We start from the raw sequence: 23,008 nt of genomic DNA, 5'->3' as shown, positions 1-23,008 counted from the left end.
TTGAGGGTATGTAGCATTGTTGATTGCCCATTTGAGTCTAATCGGGATGGAAGTTGGTGGTGGTCATCCCTTGGGCCTATATTGTTGGTGGGCTTCCGTGTTTCTTAGATGAGCTGGGCTATTTTGTGATTATTGTATGGTTTGAGACTTTGACTCATGGAGAACTTCTCTGCAGTCCAGTTATATGCCTTTCTGGGCCGAACACTTGCTGGGCTTGCTTAAAAGACTATAAAAATTTTGGGCCTTTGACTGAAGAAAGCCCAAATTCAAAGCCCATTTTCATCTTCTTGCAATCTTGCTCTGTAATTTTGGGAAGTAGCAATCTAGTCGTCGTCGAAGCTTGGATTCGAAGACACCACGTCACGAACCGTTGGCTCTGTAATTTGGATCACCGAATGCAGATCTGAAGCAGAACTAGGATGGATAGAGTGCTCAAAGCAGCAAGAACCTCTGGTTCTCTCAACCTATCAAATCGCTCTCTCAGGCAAGCATTTTCTTTTCCCCAAAATTAACTACATGAAAACGATCTGTATTTCTTACAAAGCAAGAGTAATTAATCATCCATTTTCATGGTCTATAATTTCGTAAATTTTGTTTGATGGTACAGTTGTTTACTTTAGCACTCTAGAACTGTTGCTGTTTTAATAGTTACTCTGATCTGCGTGATTAATCTCTCTGTTAATTGATTATTGTAAAAACTATTGATTTATAGTTTTTATACTATTGATTTATAGAATTAATATTTGGGAACAATTGTTCACATTTGTGTTCTTGTTTACATAATCTTGCTTCATTTTCAGGGATGTGCCAACTGAGGTGTACCAAAGTTTGGATTCACTTCAGGAGGGTGAAAAGTGGTGGGAGGTACTGGCATATTCTTTAAGCTTCTAACTTTGGCGTTTCCTTCATCTTCGTTTTTATTATGTTTATTCAAATGCAGACTTTTAAAGATTTAACTTGCCATTGTGAATATTTTGCAATTTATTATCCAATATGAGCAAGTTAAAACGGATCCTGTATTGCTTGTTTGCAGGCTGTAGAGCTACAAAAGCTAATTTTGGCTCACAATGACATTGAATCAATTAGGGAAGATCTCAGAAATTTACCTCAACTGGCTGTATTGAATGTTAGCCACAATAAACTTTCTGAACTTCCAGCTGCCATTGGCGAGTGAGTTCTCTGTGCTCCGAAATATTTGCTTTTGTGATCTGAAACTTTTTTTTGATTTTACTAAGTGGCACCTAACATGCTATTCCTTGTCTTTACTTTGGCAGGCTTCCAATGCTGAAATCTTTAGATGTGTCTTTCAATTCAATAGCACAAATACCTGAGGAGATTGGGGGAGCAACTGCTCTTGTCAAGTAGGTCTCTCGCTTTCTCTAACCAGTTACTAGGTTATCTGTATTTAATATTGTGATTATTAATAGTGGCATGCCTTTATACTTGTGCTTGGTGTACATTTTTCTTCACTGCTTGAAAACATGGGAAGGATGGAAGAAAAATGATGGACTTGTTTATTACAACAATTGTGATCTGATATCTCCAATTTTTAGCTTTTTAGTAAAATTTTAGTTCAGACCTGTTAAAGAATTGAAAGATGCTATGACATTTTAGTACAATGGCATGGAATCCTTTAAGTACACATCAAATTGTGGTTGTCATCGTGCTTGTTGATAGTCGCAAGGGAGAAACTTTTTATGTGTAGTCGTCTTGACTGATTTTACTATTATATGGTCATTCCAGGTTTGATTGTTCAAGCAATCAGCTCAAGGAGCTCCCAAGCTCAATTGGACAATGTTTAGGTCTAGCTGAATTCAAGGTAATGTTCTATTGATGGTTTGAAAACTAGCTGTGGCCCTTCTTTTTTATCATGCGATCTTCATATGCTTAAGCCTTGGAACCTTTTCAGTTGAGTTTTCTCAATGCTAAAAATAGGCTGTTATGCTTAAGCCTTGTAGAGTCCATGCAGTTACTTTCTTCATGTCAGCAGTCAGCACATTATTTATTGGCTATTATAGATTATGTATTGTCTTTATATAGATGTTTGGATCGACTTAGTTGACCAAAGTTCTCAATTGCCTCATGAACATGGTTCTGTATTCCTCCAGGTTAAATAGCTTGCTTTTGCTACTTCCTTTTGTAGGCATCAAACAATTCTATCACCTGCTTGCCTGAAGACCTAGCTAACTGTTCCAAATTGATGAAACTGGATGCGGAGGTATTAGCAGGATTTTGTAATATCAGCTTCCAGGATCTCCTCACCTGCTCACGAGCATGATAATTTGATATATTTGGGGCTTTTGGTCTGTATGTATCTTCATTCTCACATAAAAGGTTATTTGTCGTGTCTGAAATGTGTCCTCTAACTATCCCAGGGGAACAAGTTGACTGGTCTATCAGAGAATTTGATTGCAGCATGGACTGTTCTTACAGAACTTAATGCATGTAACTATCTGCTGTAGCCATTGAGTTAGTTATCTCATTGCAGTGTTTTCTAGTTCCTGTATATACACTATTTTATATTGGTGTTCAATTTTGCAATTTACATAGCAAGAAATTTGCTGGGTAGCATGCCCAACAACATTGGGAGCCTTTCAAGACTCATCCGCCTTGAGCTTCATCAGAACAGTGAGTGAATTAAGCAAGGAGATAGTTTGCAGGATATACTCAATTTTTGTAGCATGCACACTTAATTTTCGCACTTTTACTGAAAAGTCTTTGTTATATGTGAATTGTGTAGGAATCTCATCAATCCCTCCGTCGATAATGGGTTGCAGTTCTCTCACAGAGTTTTACATGGGGTCACTTCTCATCAACTTATACATTTAGAATTTTAAAGATCTTCAGGGTCTCACAGAATTGAGACTCATCTGGCGTTTGTCATTTTGTTTTTTCAGGAATAATGCACTATCAATGTTACCAACTGAGATAGGGGAACTTTCTTGCTTAGGGACATTAGATCTTCACTCAAACCAAGTACGAAGTGCTCACTGTTGTTTAATTTGTTATAAATACTATGGTATTTTGTTGGAATGTAACATCCTTTTTTATGTTGCTTTTAGAGACTGATGTGCTTAAAAACGTAGTAATATATTTAATTTCCTTATATTTTTTTTAAAAAAAAAGAGGAAGAAGAAGGGCTGCCCTAGAAAATTTGTTATCGTGTTTGGTGCTGTTGGACTCGTATGTGGTTTAATTTTTAAATTATAACTGGGCTAGATGATTGTTTGTACTTGTGGACGAGCAACCTTACTTGTTTGCTTTGTGTGTAAGTTTGACAGGATAGTTTGCCATATAGATCTGGATCAAACCTTAGTCTACATTGAGTAAAATAATAAGTATCTGCTGTTGGGAGCAACTTCATTTGGCATAGACCGTGATTGTTGGTCTTGCTTTTAGTCCTACTATTCTACAGATCTAGGGGGAACATTTGACCATATACATGTCTGCATTCTTTGATTTTTGAGAAATATCATGTGTAAGCCCAATGAAATAAACATAGGATTCACGGGGAGATAAAGAAATAGATAGAATTGATCACCTGCGTGTCACTCCTTCAAGGTACCTGAAAAAAGATATATTAACTATATCTTAGGTAGTATTAACTATACCTTAGATAGTTAACAACACATAGTTAATATAACATATATTAAAGCATAGAATATATATAATCTCTATCCCTATCCCATAGGTACAACGTTTGAGTCAATAGAGAACCTTTTCTCTTCCATCGTTCCGTAAGTCCCATAGGTTTGATCCTGTAGAATCTGACCCATTTTCTCATTGAGCGAAGGGTACGAATTACGAAATAAACCAGATTGATTTTTCGTCCAAAAGTACTATTTGAAATCATGAAATTTTCGGGTTTTTCCTCTATCTCTATCCCTATCTCATAGGTACAGCGTTTGAATCAATGGAGAACCTTTTCTAGTGTTCATTCATCTCACCTTATTTTTATCTGTTTAGTACTTATACACCCCCTCCTCTCCTCCCCAAACAAGAAAAGTAAAAAATAAATAAAACCTCTGCCTTTGGGACAGAAATACTTGGGGCAGTGGTTTGTTTCCTGTTTTCTTATTATTTAATATGCATGCAGTTAACTGAATATTCGGTGGAGGCATGCAAACTACGACTTTCTGTCCTGGATCTCTCAAATAATTCCTTAACTGGATTGCCCCCAGAGATTGGTAAGTTTTTAAAAGTTATAAATTGGCTTAAATTTTGGATCCAATATGTTTCACTTGATATTATTGCAAGATGCTATTCCGATTTCTTGTCTCTGTTTGACCAGGAAATTGTTATCTTGGTTCTATACCATACTAAATTTATCAACTTCCCCGCTTGTCCACTTTGTACATTTGCAGACATTGTCTTTTTTACTTCTCTAACTGTGCTTAATGCTTAATTTTCAATCATGTATGAGCCTTAACTTTTATACAAGCACTCTGCAGCTCATCCTCTTTCCTTCCCTTGGATGAGCTGCAATGTTTTATTCTGTCTAATCTTGCTTTATATTGTTATGTGCCCAGAACAATGCCAATGTCATTAATATTGTAAATAAGAAATATAGTCTAACTTTCATTTATTGCCCAGGCAAGATGACTACCTTGCGAAAACTTTTGCTTGTTGGCAATCCATTGCGCACTCTTCGTAGGTGTGTAACCATAATTCGTTGGTAATATTGTCAACCCTTTCATTGATCCTCATTCTTTGACTAATTTCGTTTTGCTTGCCAGTTCATTGGTAACTGGACCTACAACTGCTTTGCTGAAGTATCTTCGAAGTAGACTTTCTGAAAGTGCAGGTAATGTTGGTTTTCCATTTTTAAATTACATAAGAAACTGCCCTTTATCTGCAATATCTTTCTTCCATGCCTTGCTTTAGAGTTTGAAATTTTCAACAATACCATAGTTTGATTCTCGCTACTTGGTTGTATATTCTTTCAAATAATGAATAAACCTTGAAATGTAGATTCAGAAGCGACCACTCCATCAAAAGGGGATATGATTGCAGCAGCAGCTCGATTATCTCTCAGCTCAAAGGTGTTGCTTTGTGTAATTTATGTACATTTTAAATGTCCTTGATGTAAACTAATCATCTTGATGGTTTTGAGCAAGAAAACTCGTTATTTGATAGATCATATGTTGAAATTAACTGCAATTGCTTTTCGTGATTTATTCTAGCATTGTTTTATACTCTGCAATATTTCATTTATATATGCCTATATGGAAATAAGTTTTTTCTAGTTTCGCGTCAAACTTGAAGTTGCAGTTTATATTTCAGTCTCGCAGAAAATAAGGAAAGAAAATGAAACTATCTGTGCATCTCACTATCTTCGTCATGTGTTTTGTTGTCCTATTTATCACAATTCAATATTTTATCATGGTTCCTGCAGTTTTTGAAGTTGTTGAATGTATGTAGTATGATTATGATCTACTTTCAAGGTCTGAGATAGCAGGTTTAAAAATTAATTTTGATTTGCAATGAATTTTTTTTTCATTTTGATTAATATTTATATTATCAGGAACTCTCTTTGGGAGGGCTAGGTTTGATTACTTTCCCATCACAAGTATGGGAATCAAGTGAAGTCACAAAAGTTGACCTTTCTAGGAATTCCATTCAAGAGCTTCCAGTTGAACTTTCCGCATGTGTTTCCCTGAAGGTAAATTTTTTTGACTTTATTCTCTCACTGCTTAATATGGACTTCATTGTATGAGTAAAATCTTAACATTTATTTGAATTTATATTCATTGCTCAAGAACATCTGATTAATGGAGAGGCTGTTTCTAGGCTATGAACCCATGGCCTCTAGGTGGTTGTGAGAAAATCTTTGCACTGGCCTTGGCTAGGTGTGTAACTGGGTATTTATGTGCATATATGAACATCCCTTATTTCACATGTGAACACCACTTTGATTCAGTCAAAAATAGATATGACCAATAGCATCTGCTAAATGGAGAATTTTATTTGTTCTTCTCAACACCCTTAGTAGAATCAATTTTTTTTTTCGTTTAAAAGGCCACCATTACCCAAATTATCTGCATGCACATGAATTTGAAACATTGTTTTTTTGCATTAAAAGTCATTTTATGGACCTGTAGCTGATATATTGTTAAGCGACTAACTCCTAATGTTCTTGGTTAGAAATATTGTATTAATTAATGAGCCAAGTATAGGTTTTGGTAGGTGGCATGTCTGGGAGTCTGATGAATAGAAGCCTTGTTCTATCAGCTGGAACTTCTGGTAATTCACATTAACATTTATCTGAATGTGCAGACTTTAATTTTATCCAGCAACAAGGTTAAAGAGTGGCCCGGTGCGATTTTGAAGTCACTTCCGAGTCTTTCGTGTTTGAAGCTGGACAATAATCCATTGAGCCAGGTACATCAAGCCGATTTTTCAGTTTCTGTTGGGGAATAACGTAGTGATGGTTTAAAAACATCAATTGGATCGGTTGCTAACTTATTAGAGTTTCCTCATCTTCTTAATAACTTTAAATAGATTCTGATTGTCTTTTGGTTATTTTTCACATGCACACTCATACACACAATATTCAACCTGTTCCTAGGTATTTGGCAAATAGGGATCTGTTAAGTTGGATGGCATTCCAGCTAGAACTTCTGCCTTTGAATTTCTGAAGTAGGGAAGCTTTTTCGTGCATTTAGAATGTCCATTACGATTCCGGATAACCTGTTGAACATATACGGTTTTGAGTTTAATTCTTCAAAGAAATAGTATAAACAATGTACTTGGCTAAAGATTCATTTAAAAAATTATGTAGCTTGGCAGACATCACTGTGTACCTTGCATCTGGTGGTCGGGATGACGGGTGGGTTTTATTTTTCCTTCTCCTGTATTTGATGCATGCCCATCACATGAACATGATTTCATTGTGTCCTTCACATGACCTGTAGATTCCATCAGATGGGCTCCTAGCAGTTTCTATGCTCCAAATATTGGATCTAAGTTGTAATGTCGGCTCATTACCTGAGAATCCAGCACTTTCAAGCTTACCACATTTGCAGGAACTTTACTTGAGGTCAGTTGGCCGGATTAGTAACACACAAATGCAACTTCACACGTACAAGGGCATATAGCCATATATGCATGTGTACTTGTATGCTAGTTGCTTGTCTGTGCATGTTGTTTGTCCATATAATTATTTCCCCCTAGATCTGATCTGTTTGTCTTACTTCTCTACTGCCTCCTCAGACGGATGCAGCTACGTGAACTCCCATCAGAGATATTGAGATTACAGCAACTGCGGATTCTTGACTTAAGCCAAAACTCCCTTCAATCAATTCCTGCGGTAACATTCATTTTTGGAAAACGAATACTCACCATACGATTCTAATGATAATTTGGTTTATAAATGGTTATAACTTATAAGTTATAAGTTATTGGTAGAAAGAACTGTCCAGGGAATCCATGTTATGCATGTTCTGCTTTATTAGTGGGGAAACTGAAACTAAAATGTCTTCTTTTGTTTCAGCCAAATTTCTAAAATGCATCCATAGATAATCATGGATGTGCTAGGGTTTTCACGAGTTTTCTTGTAGTATATTAGTCGGTGCTAAGTGTTAACTCATTGTTATTGTTTTAACTATTCCTTGTCAATATAACTCTATTTTTCAGTTTTTGACTGCCAATACAAACTTAATTGTTTCTGTTGATATGGAATGCAGGAATTCAAAAATCTTTCTACTCTAACTGAGCTTGATTTGTCTGACAATAGTATATCAACACTTCCGGCAGAGCTGGTCAGAATTCGATATCCTTCCACAATTATTTTGAGCTCACGGCTTGTGAAAGATCTAGTGGCTATTTTGTTAATATGATGTCAACCCCCATCCCACCCTCAAATAAGAAAACGGAGGAGAAACTATGTTGAACATTATCGAGCATCAGAGTATCATTGAGAAAGTTTTTGCTTGTCCAGTCATTAAGCATATCATTACTAATTTACTATTTATTGGAGTTGTTGTTGGCTGCGAAGTCAGTATGTATACATCAATATGAATTACAATAACTAAAATCCTTGAAAAAATAACAAAAAGGAGTTATAATGATACCCAACTGGGCCTACTATTCAGATAGTAAAAATAGACAAGCATTGTGAAGAAGCTATTTCATGGGAACCTATGACACGGGTTTCAATGAAGGAACTTTGCAACAAGCTAGGTTCATCCTCGGCCTATAAGTTACATAATACGATTTATATTTTGAAAGAAAGTTCCTGTAATAGCTGGCTTAGTTCTCATCATATAGGGCAAAGACTACCTTACACTTTGATATTGTCTTGGGTGGTTTCATACTTCCATTCATGTCTTTATTTGGTGCTTGCTATTGTTTTATATTATTTTATTGTTAAGATTGTATCCTTTGTGTGTTTATTCAATATTCATAATCCCGAGTAAGTGAGCATTTGTCATTGCGTGTTATATAATTAACAATTCTTGAACTAACACCTTTCTCGGCCTTTTGGCTAAGATCAAGTGTTTTCTTGAATTTTATTTTTACACATTATTCTAAAAGATATCGTGCGTATGCAGGGTTTGCTGGAACCCAGCCTGCAAGCTTTAAGACTTGATGGAAATCCGTTGAGAAGGTATGTTATATTTTGCCTTTCCATCTTTCAAATAATATTTTGATTCATGTAGAAAGTTATACAATCTATCTGTTAGAGATATTTTTCTATATTTTAGACTATAGGGTAGTATAGTCTTTTGCTCTCTTTTACCTTTGTATATATATACTCTTGTATACACTTTTGCATATAACAAGATATTCGTTTATCACTTCTATCATGGTATCGCGCAGCTAGGTTAAATTTATTTTTTTTTACCTCCGGCGCCCTCCACCTCCAGCGGTCTCTCTCTTGCGCCGTCGCCGCCGCCATTGCCGCTGCAGCTGTTCTTCTCTGTGATTTCGTGCAGTTGCGTTGCTTTCTTTCTTGGCTACCTTCGCGTGCTTCCAGCAGGCAGCCGCGCGCCTCCAACCTTGACCTCTGCTGTCCAGCACCACCTCTAGCCTTGACCTCTGTTGTCCAGCACCACCTCTGGTTGCGTGCGTTTCTCTCTGCCAGCCTCTACCCAGCACCACATCTGCCTAGTAGAACCAGGAGATTTGTCGACTTCTCTTGGAGGTGCATCTGGACGATTTGAAGAATCAAGTTGTCTCTTGCATCCACCAGTGCGTAGCACGTGTGCACCTCAAACCAAGATCTGAATTTTTTTTTTCTTTCGCTTTATTGGGTTGACTTGCGCACCATATTGTTGCTTCATCTGTTTGTGTTCACACTCTGCTATTTGGGATTATGACTACTCTTGGTGCTGATTTCCCCCCTTTGCCGGGGACCGGTTCTTCCTCCACTCCATCCGTGTTGACTTCGGCGGTTACTACAGCACTTTCTTCGTCATCGACAACTGTTAGTTTGTCCTCCACTGAGCTTCCGCGCGACTTTCTCCCTACTTCGACAGATTTTCGGCTCACCTCAGCCAGTGATTGGCCTACTTGGAGTGCCACAATCCGTAATGCCTTGTTTGGCCGCGGGCTCTTATCTTATCTCATGGATGGTCCACCTATTGATGGTTCTGCTGTTGTTTTAGCTGCTTGGACTCTTCGCACTAACCGGGTCTCCAGTTATCTGATTGAGTCTCTCGACCCAGCTCTTCGCCCTGATCTAGTTACTCGCTCTGCCCATATAGTTTGGAGGTCTCTTACCGCTCGTTTTGTTGAGCGCAGTGGGGCTCGTCAATATTCACTTCTCACTCAGGCTGCTGCTGCTCGTCAGGATGATCGGTCCATCCAGCAGTTCTATCAGCACATGCGTGGTTTTTGGCGTGAGTTGGAGGCCTCTCCCTATTGGCAGTCAAATTGCTCTTGATGTGGCTTTTTGGGATATGCGTCATATGTATGAGTTTATGATGGCTCTCCGCCCCGAGTTTGGTCCTCTGGTTGGTCAACTTATACATCGCGACCCCTCTCCTAGCCTTGAGACTGCAGTTGCTGAGTTAGTTGCTGAGGAGACTCGTCTTCGCCTATTAGGTGGCGTTAGGCCCCCTCCGGCACCCTCCAGTTTCTCTGGTGTTCTTGCTGCAGCACCATTTGGTATTTCCACAGCTCCTCCACCTACATCTGGTCGTCCTACATGCACTCATTGCATGCGGCCAGGCCATACTGTGGATGATTGTTGGAAGCTCCACCCCGAGCGTCGTGTTGGACCCCGTGGTCGCGGCCGTCGTGCCTCCACTTCCACTGCCACTGCTGCAGTTGCAGCTACTACTCCTGTGCTTCCTTCTCCTGCTCCTGTTATGCCTCATATTGATCTTCAGCAATTCCAGCAGTTCCAGCAGTACCAGCAGCGTCTTGAGCAAATGTCTGCTCCCCCCAGCATTGGTAGCACTTCTGCACCCTCTGCTTTCTCAGCCACTGGTATGTCTCGTACTTGGATTTTTGACTCTGGAGCCTCTCATCATATGACCTCCGATGCCTCACTGTTGACTGATTGTAGTCCAGCACCTCCTATTCCCTCTATTTACACTGCTGATGGTTCTCCTTTGAGAGTCTCTCAGGCTGGCTCTATTACTACTACCTCCGAGCCCTCAGGCCATCTCTCTCTACCCTCTGTTCTTCATGCTCCTCAATTGAGCATGAACCTTATTTCAGTTGGTGGTATATGTGATTTTGGCTATGATGCTTTATTTACACCATCATTTTGTCGTGTGCAGGATCCGTCTACCAGCCGGGTGATTGGCAGTGTTCGTAGAGTAGGTGGCCTCTATCATCTCCAATCACTCCACCTTCCTCCTTCCCCACTTCCCAGTTTTTGCGGTCTTGCCTCTCTAACTCCTGATATCTGGCATAGACGACTAGGTCGTATTTCTGAGTCGCGATTGAAGAGTCTCTCCCAGTCTGGAGCTCTCGGTCGTACTTCTTTTTCTACTTTGAGTCCTTGTATTGGCTGTAAGCTTGCTAAAGCTACGGCACTTCCCTTTTCCCCCAGTATATCCCAAACTTCTAGTGTTTTTGATCTATTACATTCTGATATTTGGGGTCCTGCACCTCTTCCTTCTATTTGTGGTTATCGTTATTATGTTTCTTTTATTGATGACTTTACTCGCTATACTTGGGTCTATCTCCTACAGCATCGCTCTGAGATTCTCTCTGTGTATGAACGCTTTACCACTATGATTTTCACTCAGTTCGGTCGTCGCATCAAGACTCTCCGTTCTGATTGTGCTCTCGAGTACTTGTCTTCTAGTATGCGCGCGTTGCTCTCCTCTCATGGCACCATTTTTCAGCACTCATGTCCTCACACACATGAGCAGAATGGTGTTGCTGAAAGGAAGCATCGACACATTCTTGAGACCACTCGGGCGCTTCTCCTTTCTGCTTTTGTACCTCGTTCTTATTGGGCTGAGGCTATTCTTACCTCCGTAAATCTCATCAACATCACTCCCTCTTCAGTTCTCCCTGGTCGCATCTCTCCTCATGAGCGGCTATTCAGCTCTTTGCCCGACTATTCTCGTCTTCGCACATTTGGCTGCACTTGTTTTGTCCTTCTCTCTCCTCCTGAGCGTTCCAAATTATCACCTGTTTCTGCTAAATGTGTTCTCCTTGGTTTCAGTACCGAACACAAGGGTTATCGTTGCTACGATCCCTTGACTCGGCGCGTCCGTATCTCTCGTCATGTCTCCTTTCTTGAGGATGTTCCTTATTTCTCCTCGACATCTCAGGATCTTACATTCCTTTCGCTTCCGCCCTCATCCACTCCAGCCATTTCTACTCCCTCTCCTCTTGTTTCTTCTACCTCCATCCTCGATGAACCCATTCCTTCATCTCCATTGGATTTTGCTTCTCATGAGCCTGATCCTCCTTCTCCCTTGTCCTCTACTGCACCTAATCCTCCGTCTCCTTTATCCTCCTATACTGACATTGTTCATCCTTCTCCTCCATATGGTCTTACTCCCTCTCCTCTTCACTATACCCGTGACCTTGACTATGTCCCTTCCGCTACTCCCGATATCTCCTCCTCCTCGACCACCTGCACATCCCCTGCCAGTGCGGATCCTCCTACACCTCGCTATCCACAACGCGAGCGACGACCGGTAGAGAGGTATGGTTATAGTTCTGTTTCCACTTATGCTCCACAATTTACTGCTTTTCTCACTGCTATTCATTCCGAGTCTGAGCCTTGTTCCTTCAGTGAGGCATCCCAGTCAGTTCAGTGGCAGCAGGCTATGACAGAGGAGTTTGAGGCTTTCAGGGAGACTCGGACTTGGGATGTGGTTCCTCTTCCTGCAGGTGTTAGGCCTATCGGTAGCAAATGGATTTATCGGGTCAAACGTCGCCCTGATGGGTCCATTGAGCGATATAAGGCTCGCCTCGTTGCTAGGGGTTTTTCTCAGGTGCATGGTATTGATTATGATGAGACCTTTGCACCAGTAGCTCAGATGACTACAGTTCGCACTTTATTGGCAGTTGCTGCAATTCGACAGTGGTCTCTTCTTCAGATGGATGTGAAGAATGTCTTTCTTAATGGTGCTCTTTCCGAGATTGTCTACATGCAGCCCCCTCCCGGCCTTCATACTCCACCTCAGCATGTTTGTCGCCTTCGCCGGGCTATATATGGTCTCAGACAAGCCCCTCGGGCTTGGTTTGAGCGTTTTCGTCAGGTGGTGACTCAGGCTGGTTTTGTTGAGAGTTCTCAGGACCACTCTTTGTTTGTTCGGTCATCCCCTCAGGGGCGTGCGATTCTGCTATTGTATGTAGATGATATGATCATTACAGGTGATGATACCGCAGCCATTCGGTATCTTCAGCGACACCTTCAGTCTCAGTTTCGGATGAAAGATCTTGGATCTCTCAGGTACTTTCTTGGTATTGAGATTACTCGCTCTGATCATGGCATTCTGTTGTCTCAACAGAAGTATCTCTCCGATATCCTCAGTCGGGCAGCTCTCTCAGATATTCACAGTGTTGACACTCCTCTTGAGCTTAATGTCAAGCTCCGTCCTACTGATGGTCAGCCTCTTCCTGATCCGACTCGCTACAGGCAGATTGTTGGTCAGCTTGTGTACCTCTGCATCACTCGTCCGGATATTGCTCATGCTGTGAGTATTGTGAGTCAGTTTATGTCTGCTCCCAGCTCAGTTCACTATGGTGCTCTCCTCCGGATTCTCCGGTATCGCAGTGGGACTATGACTCGATCTCTGTTCTTATCCTCATCTTCACATCTCACTCTTCAGGCTTACTCAGATGCTGATTGGGCAGGTGATCCGACTTCTCGCCGCTCCATTACAGGCTACTGTGTGTTTCTTGGTACTTCTCTCATCTCTTGGCGCAGCAAGAAACAGAATGTGGTCTCTCTTTCGAGCACTGAGGCGGAGTATCGTGCTATGGTTACTACCGCTAAGGAGATTATTCATCTTCGACGTCTCCTTGGTCACTTGGGTGTTCATATCTCTGGACCGACACCGATGCATTGTGACAACAGGAGTGCTATTCATATTGCCAGCAATCCTGTTTTTCACGAGAGGACAAAACACATTGAGATTGATTGTCGCTTTGTTCGCGAGCAGTTTCTATTAGATGTTTTATCCCTCCCTTTCACTTATTCTGCTGCACAACTTGCAGATTTTTTCACAAAGTCTCACACTGTTTCTCGTCATCAGCTTCTCATTGGCAAACTCTCGGTGTTTGATCCACCTTGAGTTTGAGGGGGGGTGTTAGAGATATTTTTCTATATTTTAGACTATAGGGTAGTATAGTCTTTTGCTCTCTTTTACCTTTGTATATATATACTCTTGTATACACTTTTGCATATAACAAGATATTCGTTTATCACTTCTATCACTATCAATGATTGCGACTTCTTAAAATGATATTCTGTGGAAGATGGTAGAATTAAAAAAAAATTCTCACGTATCACTATGAATGCTGAACTTGTTGACATGAATGAAACTTTTTAAAGGGGTTTTATTTATGGGACGTATAAAGAAAAATATTAAATAAAGTATGAAATGGAAACAGCAGGTTTGAACTTGTTGCACCAAGATTGCAGTGAAGCACCTTTGATTTACCATTAGCCTATGTTCGCCCTTGTTACTTGCTAAGCGGGTATAGATCAGAAAATTTGTGCATAAATTGAAGGTAAAGTGGTAAACATTCATTAGGTCTGCTTATAACATGTAATTACATATTCGTGGGCTTATCTATTACTCAAGACAACCACTCGTCATATTTCTCAGGGATAAACTGCTAATGGATCCACAGTTTACATCTAATATTTCATGCAAAGCAAAACTTCATTTAGAGTTATTTCAATATTTACCTGAAGCATTTCTTGGACATAATGTCTTAGATCTATTAGGTGATTCTATTGACTTTTATGAAGCCAAAAATCTGGTTAGAAATTTCCTTTGACACATGCATATGAGTTGGACAATGGAATTGAGGCTTGTATTTGCAGGGGTAGTAGTCTCATCTCATGAACCTTTTTAAAAGAACCCTTCCATAAGTTCTGTTCTTTTCTTCTTTTTTTTTGCAAATTTGTCCTAAAATTGGTGTAATGATAATGTTTCAGATCAATGTGATTATAGATCTAATCGGAATCACTTCTAAATTGTGATCCAAGTCATAATCCTTACGTTTTAAACGTCTTACAGCATTCGGAGGACGATCTTGGATAGAGGAACCCAAGCTGTCCTGAAATATCTGAGAGACAAATTGCCAGAGCTGTAGTTCCTTTACCATATTTCTCACTTACAGGTTGGTCAGAGCAAGTTCTTCTCCAGCTTCATATGTCTTGGTATTGAAATCCTTGGATCTTCTTGTTTGCATGGTTGAGTTATCATCTCTGAACTAAGTGTATGAGAGGCATTTGCCATTTTTGATTCAAATATACTCCCTACGTGTTCAAGCTATATTGTTTGTATCATCAACATAACAAAGCATTAAATTATTTCTTGAGTGAGTGATTTTCATGATTGCTCTGTTATTTACACAAGGCTGTGGACAATATCTATTTCTTCCATAATTTGTGATTGCCTTCTACAAGCCAGTGTTAGGTTTTAGTTGAATGAGATTAGTAAGGCTTGAGATTTGATTACCTCTATATTATGCAATCCAATTAGAGTTTTAAGGTGTAGGACAGAAATTGATCTGACAAAGATAAAATGATTCTGCGTGTGTTCTTTTTTCAAGGCAAGACGTGCATTATGATCAAAAGAGGTACAAAAATAAAATTAGTAAACGAAAACATGTGTATATAATCATCCAAATTCAACCACAAAATACACAAGCTGTATATCTGATATGGGCTTAAACTAAACTCGGGTTATTAGGTTCATGCATACAGAAGTTTTCACCTGACGATATGATAAGTTGAGACAAAGTTTAGTGCGTAGCTATAAGGTATTGTTCTCAATGGAAATCGAATTCATGATTTTTTGAGTTCATATGGTTTGGTCCTAGAGAATTTCACTACTAAATTATCATCCAAGTGTTTCCGAATAAATGACTCCTCAAACAGACCTCTTTTAGTCTTTTACCTAACTATAGACCTTCTGGTTTAAAGAAGTAGCTATTGAATGTGAAAGGTATGTAATGCTTAAGGAAAATAAAAGTTGATTGAAACTATAGAGTGACTAAAGTTGATTGATTACTTAAATAAAAAGCCTATAATCCATCATTTGGTAGGTAATGATGTACTTGGTTACCTCCATTATGCATATATTATACTATATACTATATTAATTATGTAGGCTGCCGAACCATCACCATGTCGTAAAAAATATCATATTGGCGTAATAAAATTAATAATAGCTATTCATTTGCGGAGACAACACGGTATGATAAATACCAAAAAAAACCCATAGAATTATGCGGGACACGTGTATTGCTCTTATCGCTTCTCCCCTACTCGCGCAATTGCTATTGTAAGCTATTGCTCCAATTGGCCAGCTGACGCAGAAATCCTTCATAGTGACGACGTGACTGGATGGGCTTAGAATTTAGTATTTTAAATTTTTTTTCCCTAAATCAATATATTCTAATAATATAAACATCAAAATACTTCATCATACATGATTTTGCATGGTTTGAGAGGAGAATTGAAGTCGAAATTGGAGCTCCTCTCATCCTTGACGTGGCATCTGCATTTCCTCCACGTGTCATCTGAAAGTCGCAAACAATCGCTTGAACAAGAAGAAACAAACTAGTGGTGGAATTCGGGAAAATTAAACTTTTCGTCCCTCAACTATACCTCAGGTTTCAGTTTTGTCCCTAAACTATTTTTTTTACCTATTTCATCCCTCAACTATGAATAAGTACCCCGTCTATCCTCAAAGTGAGAAAGACGAAGGAAAATTCCATCGTGGCACCTAAGTGGCAAATCGGAAAAATCTGATGTGTCCAACTATGCCCACTATGAACGATATGTCCCTGAACTACTAGATTAGTCTACTATTTGTCCTTGAACTTTGTTAAAAGTGATTGTTTTGTCCCTACTGTTTGGCAATTGCTACAGATATTACATCCATAACTCAAACAAACATAAAACATAATATAAAATAAAAGAAAGCAAGTCCTAACAAACAGCTTCCATGTCATTCGTCATCTTCATCATTTGTTTACGGACCCCTGCGAACCAAAGCCTGCTATAGAACCTGAGGACGACCCTCCATATGCAGCATCAGTTCCCTATATTACAACATAATAAGTACTTATTTACAAAAAAGACAAACAAGTTTAATATTGAAGTTGTGTAACTTATACCATTCGTTCTGTAATGCATGGTCTTTTAGGTCTGAACACTTGGTAATTTGGCACAGATGGTGGTCTTTTAGTACTCCCCACTGTTGGAATATAAGGTGTCATCGGCCTCACACCACTAACAAAAGCAGCTTCCATAAGCCTAGTACCCCTGACAGATGCAACCATTGGTCTAACACCCCCAACAGAAGCAGCCATTGGCCCTTTTCCCCTAACATCTGTAGCCATAGGCCCCTTTCCTCTAACATCAGTAGGCATAGACTTCTTTCCCCTCACATTAGTAGACTTAGGTATAACATTAGTAGTAGTTGAGACACTACCTTCATCAGGAGTTGGAAGTACAACTTTACATGTCCTGGCATTATGTTTATCACCACCGCACTTACTGTGCCCCCCTCACTATCATTGTCAACATCAACCTCAACCTCTTCCCTAATATTTTGTGCTCTAACATCATCACTACATGACACACTAGAAGACTTCCTCCTTGAAGCACGTGGCTTCACCATTGCACACTACCTATACAAACATTTCATAAATATAGATGAACATATGGCAAAAATAGTTCAAATCAATTCGAAAATCCCTACAAATTGGAACCCATACAAAAATCCCTTATAACCCATACGAAATGGAACCCATACGAAGTGAAAATGAAAGGAGAAAGTAAATCGAAAGGTAGGAGGAACCAAGAACATCAAAACCCATTTGAACCATAGAATCGTACCTTTGAATGACGAAGGAAGTTGTAGTTGAGAGGGACGTCGCTTCGTGTGTGCTGGAAAGACAGGTTTATGGGAGATAGATTGATGCTTGCAAAGAAGAACTGGTTTGGTACAAAGAGGAAGAAGATGCAGAGGTGTTCGCATACGGCTCGTGCAAATGGAGATTTAGGGATTTAGTATTCTTTATTTTTTTGAGCTTTGACGTATACAGCTCGTGCAAATGGGGATTTTTAAGAATTTAATATTCTTTATTTTTTTGAGCTTTGACACACGTGTATTCCCTTGCCTAGGTGGCATCTGACACAAGATGCCAACATGTACAAATAATGCCAACTTGTATGCCAAATCAGATTTTTGGGTTGCCGGAATAACTTTGAGGACAGACGGGGTACTTATTCATAGTTGAAGGATGAAATAGGTAAAAAAAATAGTTTAGGGACGAAACTGAAACCTGAGGTATAGTTGAGGGACGAAAAGTTTAATTTTGCCGGTGGAATTCACACACCCACTTCCGTTCTCTACAGAGAGAGCAATGACAGCAGAGAAATGTGGCCCATAAAGAGCCGCACAAAGCCCTAAACTTTCTCCTCTCTCTTTCAATTGGTCAGTTTCTTTTACCTTTTGTTTTCAATAATCCCAATTTGGGACATTTCGGTGAAATCGGTGGGGATCGGCACCGAAAAGCTGACTGCTCTGCTTTTTCTTGGTAAGATTTTGATTCTTCATCGGCTTTTCTTTTGTGGTTTTTTGAATTTTCATCATCGCTTGCTTCAACGATCGCCAAGTCAGTGTCTTGAATTGACTTTACTTTTGATTTCCATACCGTAATTCGGTTTAATTTTTGTTTCTGATTGTTGTTATATTGGGTTTTGATCAATTTGCAGGAAAGTCTCTGCATTTCGTTGAATTCACGACAAATCCTGAGGGGGTGTGTGTGTGATTGTCACATTCTGATGTTTGATTTCCAATCACTGTGCCATAAACCTGTCGATTTTTCGTCCAGGCCTCCGTTTCTGTTCTCAATCTCCTGTATTTGTCTTCCTTCGGACGTCGTTTTCTTTATATGCTGGTTCAATTGCCTTAGATTCCGCCTCAAAATTTGATATATTTTCGTGCTCAACTTTCTAAAACAAGAGGAAGCAAATTTGTGGGTGTTCTACCGACAAAATGGCTGGCCGGTATAGATTGCTCTCTATTGAGGAACTGCCCTCACATTTGATTCTAGAAATTTTGACCTCTGGCCGGCTTAGTTCTGCTGATCTGGTGTGTTTGGAGTTGACTTCCAAGACTTTTGGTGGTGGGAATTCTTTGTTGTATCCTCAGAAATTCAGGTCGTTGGTAGATTTTGCTGCATTTCAGCTTTGTGTTGGGCATGCGATATATGCTGGGATCGACTTCAATTTGCAGAGGGAGTTATTTAATCGATGCAATGGGAACTGGAAGCGGGTTTTGAGGTTCTTGCAGGCTGTGGAGCAATCATCTGATACAGTGGAGACCTCAGCAGGCAATGTACTATTTCTTTTGATTTTTTGGTTTTAATTTCATGAATGATTGAATGAACCGTATGTTTTTTATAGAGTTAGGAGTAAGATGCTAATCTCGCGAGCTTAACCTCGTTATTAGACTACTTGAGTGCTTGGAAAATCCTTTAATGATGCCTGTTATTGAGTGAAAATTCAGTTGAATTGTTGCAGGGGCTGGCCATCTACTGGGGTAATGTATTTCGCTAAGATTAGATATATTATCGATATGCAAATTAGGCTGACAGGATTATGCTATTCCACTGACTCCTGTTGCCAGTGAAGTTGTGCTTATCAATTATCAGTCTTCATATGCAGATGCAGATTACAACTGGAAAGTATCACACATTGCTGATCAGCAACTCATCCGTTTACTCTTGTGGTTCGGGTTTGTGTGGTGTTCTTGGTCATGGTTCGGAGACAACTCAATGTGTAACATTTTCTAGGATTAATTTCCCATCATCGGCACACGTGGTACAAGTCTCAGCCACTCACAACCATGCTGCCTTTGTTTTGCAGTCTGGAGAGGTATGCGGTTTCTTAATTTATATTCATGCTTCATGTCACATAATTTGTTAGATATCACAAAATTCTCATAGTTGTTGGGCCATTTGATTGCCTTACATATTTAAATTTGGTGTGCTGCTGTTTAACTTGGGCACTTGTAAGGGCAAGAGCCAAGAAAACTTTTTTGACCTTAATGTGAACCTTGAAGCAGCTTTCCTAACAAACGATGCAATTATCTTTTTTCATGCAGCGGCACCCCTCGTTTTCCTTATACAGTAATACTTTTGCTTCTTATCCTAAAAATTCATATGCGATGCACAAAATTTGCCGTGGAGTAAAATTTTCTTTTTCACTCAACAATAAAAAAAGATGCACCAAATTATATTAGGTTATTAATGACTCAAAAAACCCAAGAAATTTCCACCCCCAAGGGATGCCATTAAACTGAGTATGATTATTTGTGTGGTAGAGGAATATTTATGCACCTGATTTTTGAGATGGCTCTGGATGCCTGATCTAAGCTCTTGTTTTTTTAAAGTGTAAGATCCCTCTAACTGGAATCAAATAGTCACTGGATATGCTCTACAAATAAACTGTAGATACATGCTATAGTTTTCAACTTATGAAAAGCTGTCTGTTTTGTTTGAGGGTGCATTATTTGGATATGTGAATCAACTCATACCTTTTTCTCTCTCTTCATCATATACTATTCTTAGGCCAGTTTGGCGCTGGTGGTACTTATTGGAACTACTTAATGAAGCTGCTTACAAAGTCGATTCTATGAAATGCTGGCAAAAAATGTTTAGAAAATTTTCTTTAAAAAGCGTTTTGAAAGCAGTTAGATCTTTGGTGTAATATATTTTTTGAGTACTAATGTTTTACTAAATAGACATATTGAAGATTTATGGGTAATGTGCAAACAGAAACCCTTTTAGAATAATAACCACTAGAAATTTCTGCATGTCACTGAGGCAAAGATTTATGTTTTTTCCCCAAGAAGTAGTTTTGATACTCATGTCATGTTTCGAATTACTGATTCAGGTATTCACATGTGGAGATAATTCATCATTCTGTTGTGGGCACAGAGATACAAGCCACCCAGTATTCAGGCCTAGGCTTGTTGAAGCATTGAAAGGAGTTCCTTGCAAGCAGGTAAGTGCATATCCATTTTGGAATTTGCAAATGATGTTGTTGCATATTTATTCCAACACTAGGCGAGCATGTGCCCCAGTGATAGAGTTGTAGCCTTGTAGGGGTGCAACCTAGAGGTTACAGGTTCATTTCCTAGGAATAGTCTCTCCACATATATGTGGGGTAAGGTCTATGCACATCCTGTTTGTCCCGGACCCCGCCCACTACGAGTCTTATGCACGGGCGATGTTTACCTTTTATTAGGGATGATTGTTCATTAATGCCATTTGATAAACGCATGAATTATTAAGTTTATAAGGTGAACGGTGTTTATTTGTGTTAGTGACGTTAGTGTACATATATGCCTACCAATTCAAATTCTATTATTGTTCATGCATACTATGGTTTTCCTGGGTTTGATTGTTTTCTGCCAATTTTGATATATGGAATATATTTGTGTAAATTCGAAGTACTTTTTTGCCATCCATAGTTGATTCATCTGTACTTGTGAAATGCGAACAGTCTTTGTTAAAACGATGCATGCCGGTGCAGATTTTTTTATCTTCAGTTTTAAGCTGTTCATTATTTATCAGGTAGTCTTTTGCTGTTTAAACTAAGTACCAACTCTTATAATAGCATTCATGAACATTTTTTCTTCGTTGTTTGATCAATATAAGTGTCAAAACCTTGTTATGAACTTCGGAATTCCTTAATTACCTTGCTATTATTCTAAGGAAGTAATTAGCTTGATTCCCTTAACTTCAGTGTCTTTAACATTTAAATAATCAATGCACTGCTTTGGTTTGTTGCCTCCGAATTTAAATAATCAATGCTAGAACGTATTTCAGGTTGCTGCAGGCCTTAATTTTACAGCTTTTCTCACGAGACGGGGCCATGTCTACACTTGCGGGTCCAACACACATGGCCAGCTTGGACATGGCAACACGTTAGAACAACCAACACCAAATGTTGTTAAACTGCTTGAGGGAGTTGGCTCTGTAGTTCAAATTGCTGCTGGTCCGAGTTATGTTCTAGCTGTCATGAACCGTGGGGTGGTCTACTCTTTTGGTTCTGGCTCTAATTTCTGTCTTGGCCATGGGGAGCAGCATGATGAATTGCTTCCCCGTGCAATCCAGGCATTCAGGAGAAAGGGTATTCATGTGGTTCGTGTCTCTGCTGGTGATGAGCATGCAGTGGCACTGGATTCAAATGGACTTGTATGTTTCTGCACCAGATATGAACTGTTCTTAATTAATAATTATTGATTGTGCTTTATTTTGCTGAATTGAACATTTTCTTAAGTGTTACAAATATACTTCATGTCACATTGCAGGTATACACCTGGGGCAAAGGTTACTGTGGTGCTCTAGGGCATGGAGATGAGATTGATAAGACTCTTCCAACACTCCTGAACACCCTTAGGAGCCATGTTGTTGTCCAGGTTAGAATCATGCTTGTTATATTTATTACTTTCATAGACATTTCTGCGCTGGATCTTTGTGCAAGATATTGAGTTCTTCAACCAACTGCCAATTTCTTACTTTTGTCTGAGGCATGAATCATCTTTGCTCATGAGAGTTGAAAGCATATGAAAACCATTTCCTGTTATGCGTCCTTCATCCTTTATCCGTTCCCCATGGTTGCTCATCTATTGATCGAGTATGACTTTTTGTAGGTCTGTGCAAGAAAGAGGAAGACCTTTGTTTTGGTTGATACAGGTTCAGTTTACGGCTTTGGTTGGATGGGCTTTGGTAGCCTTGGGTTTACGGACAGAGGATTATCAGACAAGGTGATGAAGCCTCGGGTACTAGAAAGCCTACGAGCTCACCGCATTTCTCAGATTAGCACTGGTCTGTACCACACGATTGCTGTCACTAACCGGGGAAGAATTTTTGGTTTTGGAGATAATGAACGAGCGCAGCTTGGGCACGACACTCTAAGAGGATCCCTTGAACCAACCGAAATTTTTATTCAAGAAGTGGATGAAGAACTAAGTCATGACTCAGAAGCTCCGTGACCTGCAGACGGCCCCGTATCTGTTGGTTTGTAAACTTTGTAGGTATGTATGTTTTTCTGTATCATTGATGAACGACGAAATATATTGTTTCTTCCTTAATTTATCATAAACTTGCAGCAGGGAATTCTTGGTGAAAGTGACACGACACTATTGTGTAATAAGATAAACTGATTGTAACAAGTGATCGTTGCTCTTTTAATCTTTGTTTCTGCATATGAAAGTAGCATTTCTGTGTTCTTGGTTATTACAAACAGGAAGTAGCTGTTTCTGTGTTTTGCTCTTAATAGATTAATCAAATTGAGACATGAATCAAAACAGAATGGATCTGATAT

At 39.4% G+C, this 23,008-nt stretch overlaps 2 protein-coding genes across 3 annotated transcripts; both read left to right on the top strand.

The window, feature by feature from the left end:
- The first annotated feature begins 317 nt into the window (after positions 1-317).
- On the top strand, positions 318-15,005 carry LOC119989934 (plant intracellular Ras-group-related LRR protein 6). 2 transcript variants are annotated; one of them, XM_038835709.1, is made up of 21 exons: positions 318-484; positions 801-864; positions 1,034-1,170; positions 1,275-1,361; positions 1,744-1,819; positions 2,144-2,218; positions 2,376-2,445; positions 2,551-2,628; positions 2,741-2,801; positions 2,898-2,976; positions 4,097-4,187; positions 4,594-4,654; positions 4,737-4,804; positions 4,972-5,042; positions 5,525-5,662; positions 6,277-6,381; positions 6,915-7,039; positions 7,213-7,309; positions 7,686-7,760; positions 8,553-8,608; positions 14,670-15,005. In XM_038835709.1, exons 1-21 carry the CDS (start codon positions 420-422, stop codon positions 14,743-14,745), a joined length of 1,755 nt encoding a protein of 584 aa, XP_038691637.1. In that variant the 5' UTR covers positions 318-419; the 3' UTR covers positions 14,746-15,005. The 2 variants fall into 2 exon arrangements, with proteins under 2 accessions (XP_038691637.1, XP_038691636.1); XM_038835708.1 differs by having other exon boundaries at positions 4,972-5,054.
- A 3,015-nt stretch (positions 15,006-18,020) lies between these two features.
- Positions 18,021-22,912, top strand: LOC119989661 (ultraviolet-B receptor UVR8-like). The gene is made up of 7 exons (XM_038835323.1): positions 18,021-18,207; positions 18,386-19,010; positions 19,340-19,549; positions 20,570-20,680; positions 21,508-21,876; positions 21,993-22,100; positions 22,335-22,912. The coding sequence occupies exons 2-7, from the start codon at positions 18,669-18,671 to the stop codon at positions 22,674-22,676; spliced, it is 1,482 nt and encodes a 493-aa protein (XP_038691251.1). The 5' UTR covers positions 18,021-18,207; positions 18,386-18,668; the 3' UTR covers positions 22,677-22,912.
- The last annotated feature ends 96 nt before the right edge of the window (positions 22,913-23,008 follow it).

The sequence above is a fragment of the Tripterygium wilfordii genome, chromosome 21, assembly GCF_013401445.1.
Source record: "Tripterygium wilfordii isolate XIE 37 chromosome 21, ASM1340144v1, whole genome shotgun sequence".
In the NCBI taxonomy this organism is placed as follows: Eukaryota; Viridiplantae; Streptophyta; class Magnoliopsida; order Celastrales; family Celastraceae; genus Tripterygium; species Tripterygium wilfordii.
This window is presented reverse-complemented; position numbering and strand designations above follow the sequence as displayed.

What these genes read in the sequence shown, in the direction of transcription:
- LOC119989661 (XM_038835323.1), top strand. Translation starts at nt 18,669, where the DNA reads ATGGCTGGCCGGTATAGATTGCTCTCTATTGAGGAACTGCCCTCACAT. An exon ending in AAGGAGTTCCTTGCAAGCAG is followed by an intron (nt 20,681 to 21,507) that starts GTAAGTGCATAT and finishes AACGTATTTCAG; the next exon opens with GTTGCTGCAGGCCTTAATTT. An exon ending in GGAGCCATGTTGTTGTCCAG is followed by an intron (nt 22,101 to 22,334) that starts GTTAGAATCATG and finishes GACTTTTTGTAG; the next exon opens with GTCTGTGCAAGAAAGAGGAA.
- LOC119989934 (XM_038835708.1), top strand. Translation starts at nt 420, where the DNA reads ATGGATAGAGTGCTCAAAGCAGCAAGAACCTCTGGTTCTCTCAACCTA. An exon ending in AGGGTGAAAAGTGGTGGGAG is followed by an intron (nt 865 to 1,033) that starts GTACTGGCATAT and finishes GCTTGTTTGCAG; the next exon opens with GCTGTAGAGCTACAAAAGCT. An exon ending in CTCACAGAGTTTTACATGGG is followed by an intron (nt 2,802 to 2,897) that starts GTCACTTCTCAT and finishes TTGTTTTTTCAG; the next exon opens with GAATAATGCACTATCAATGT.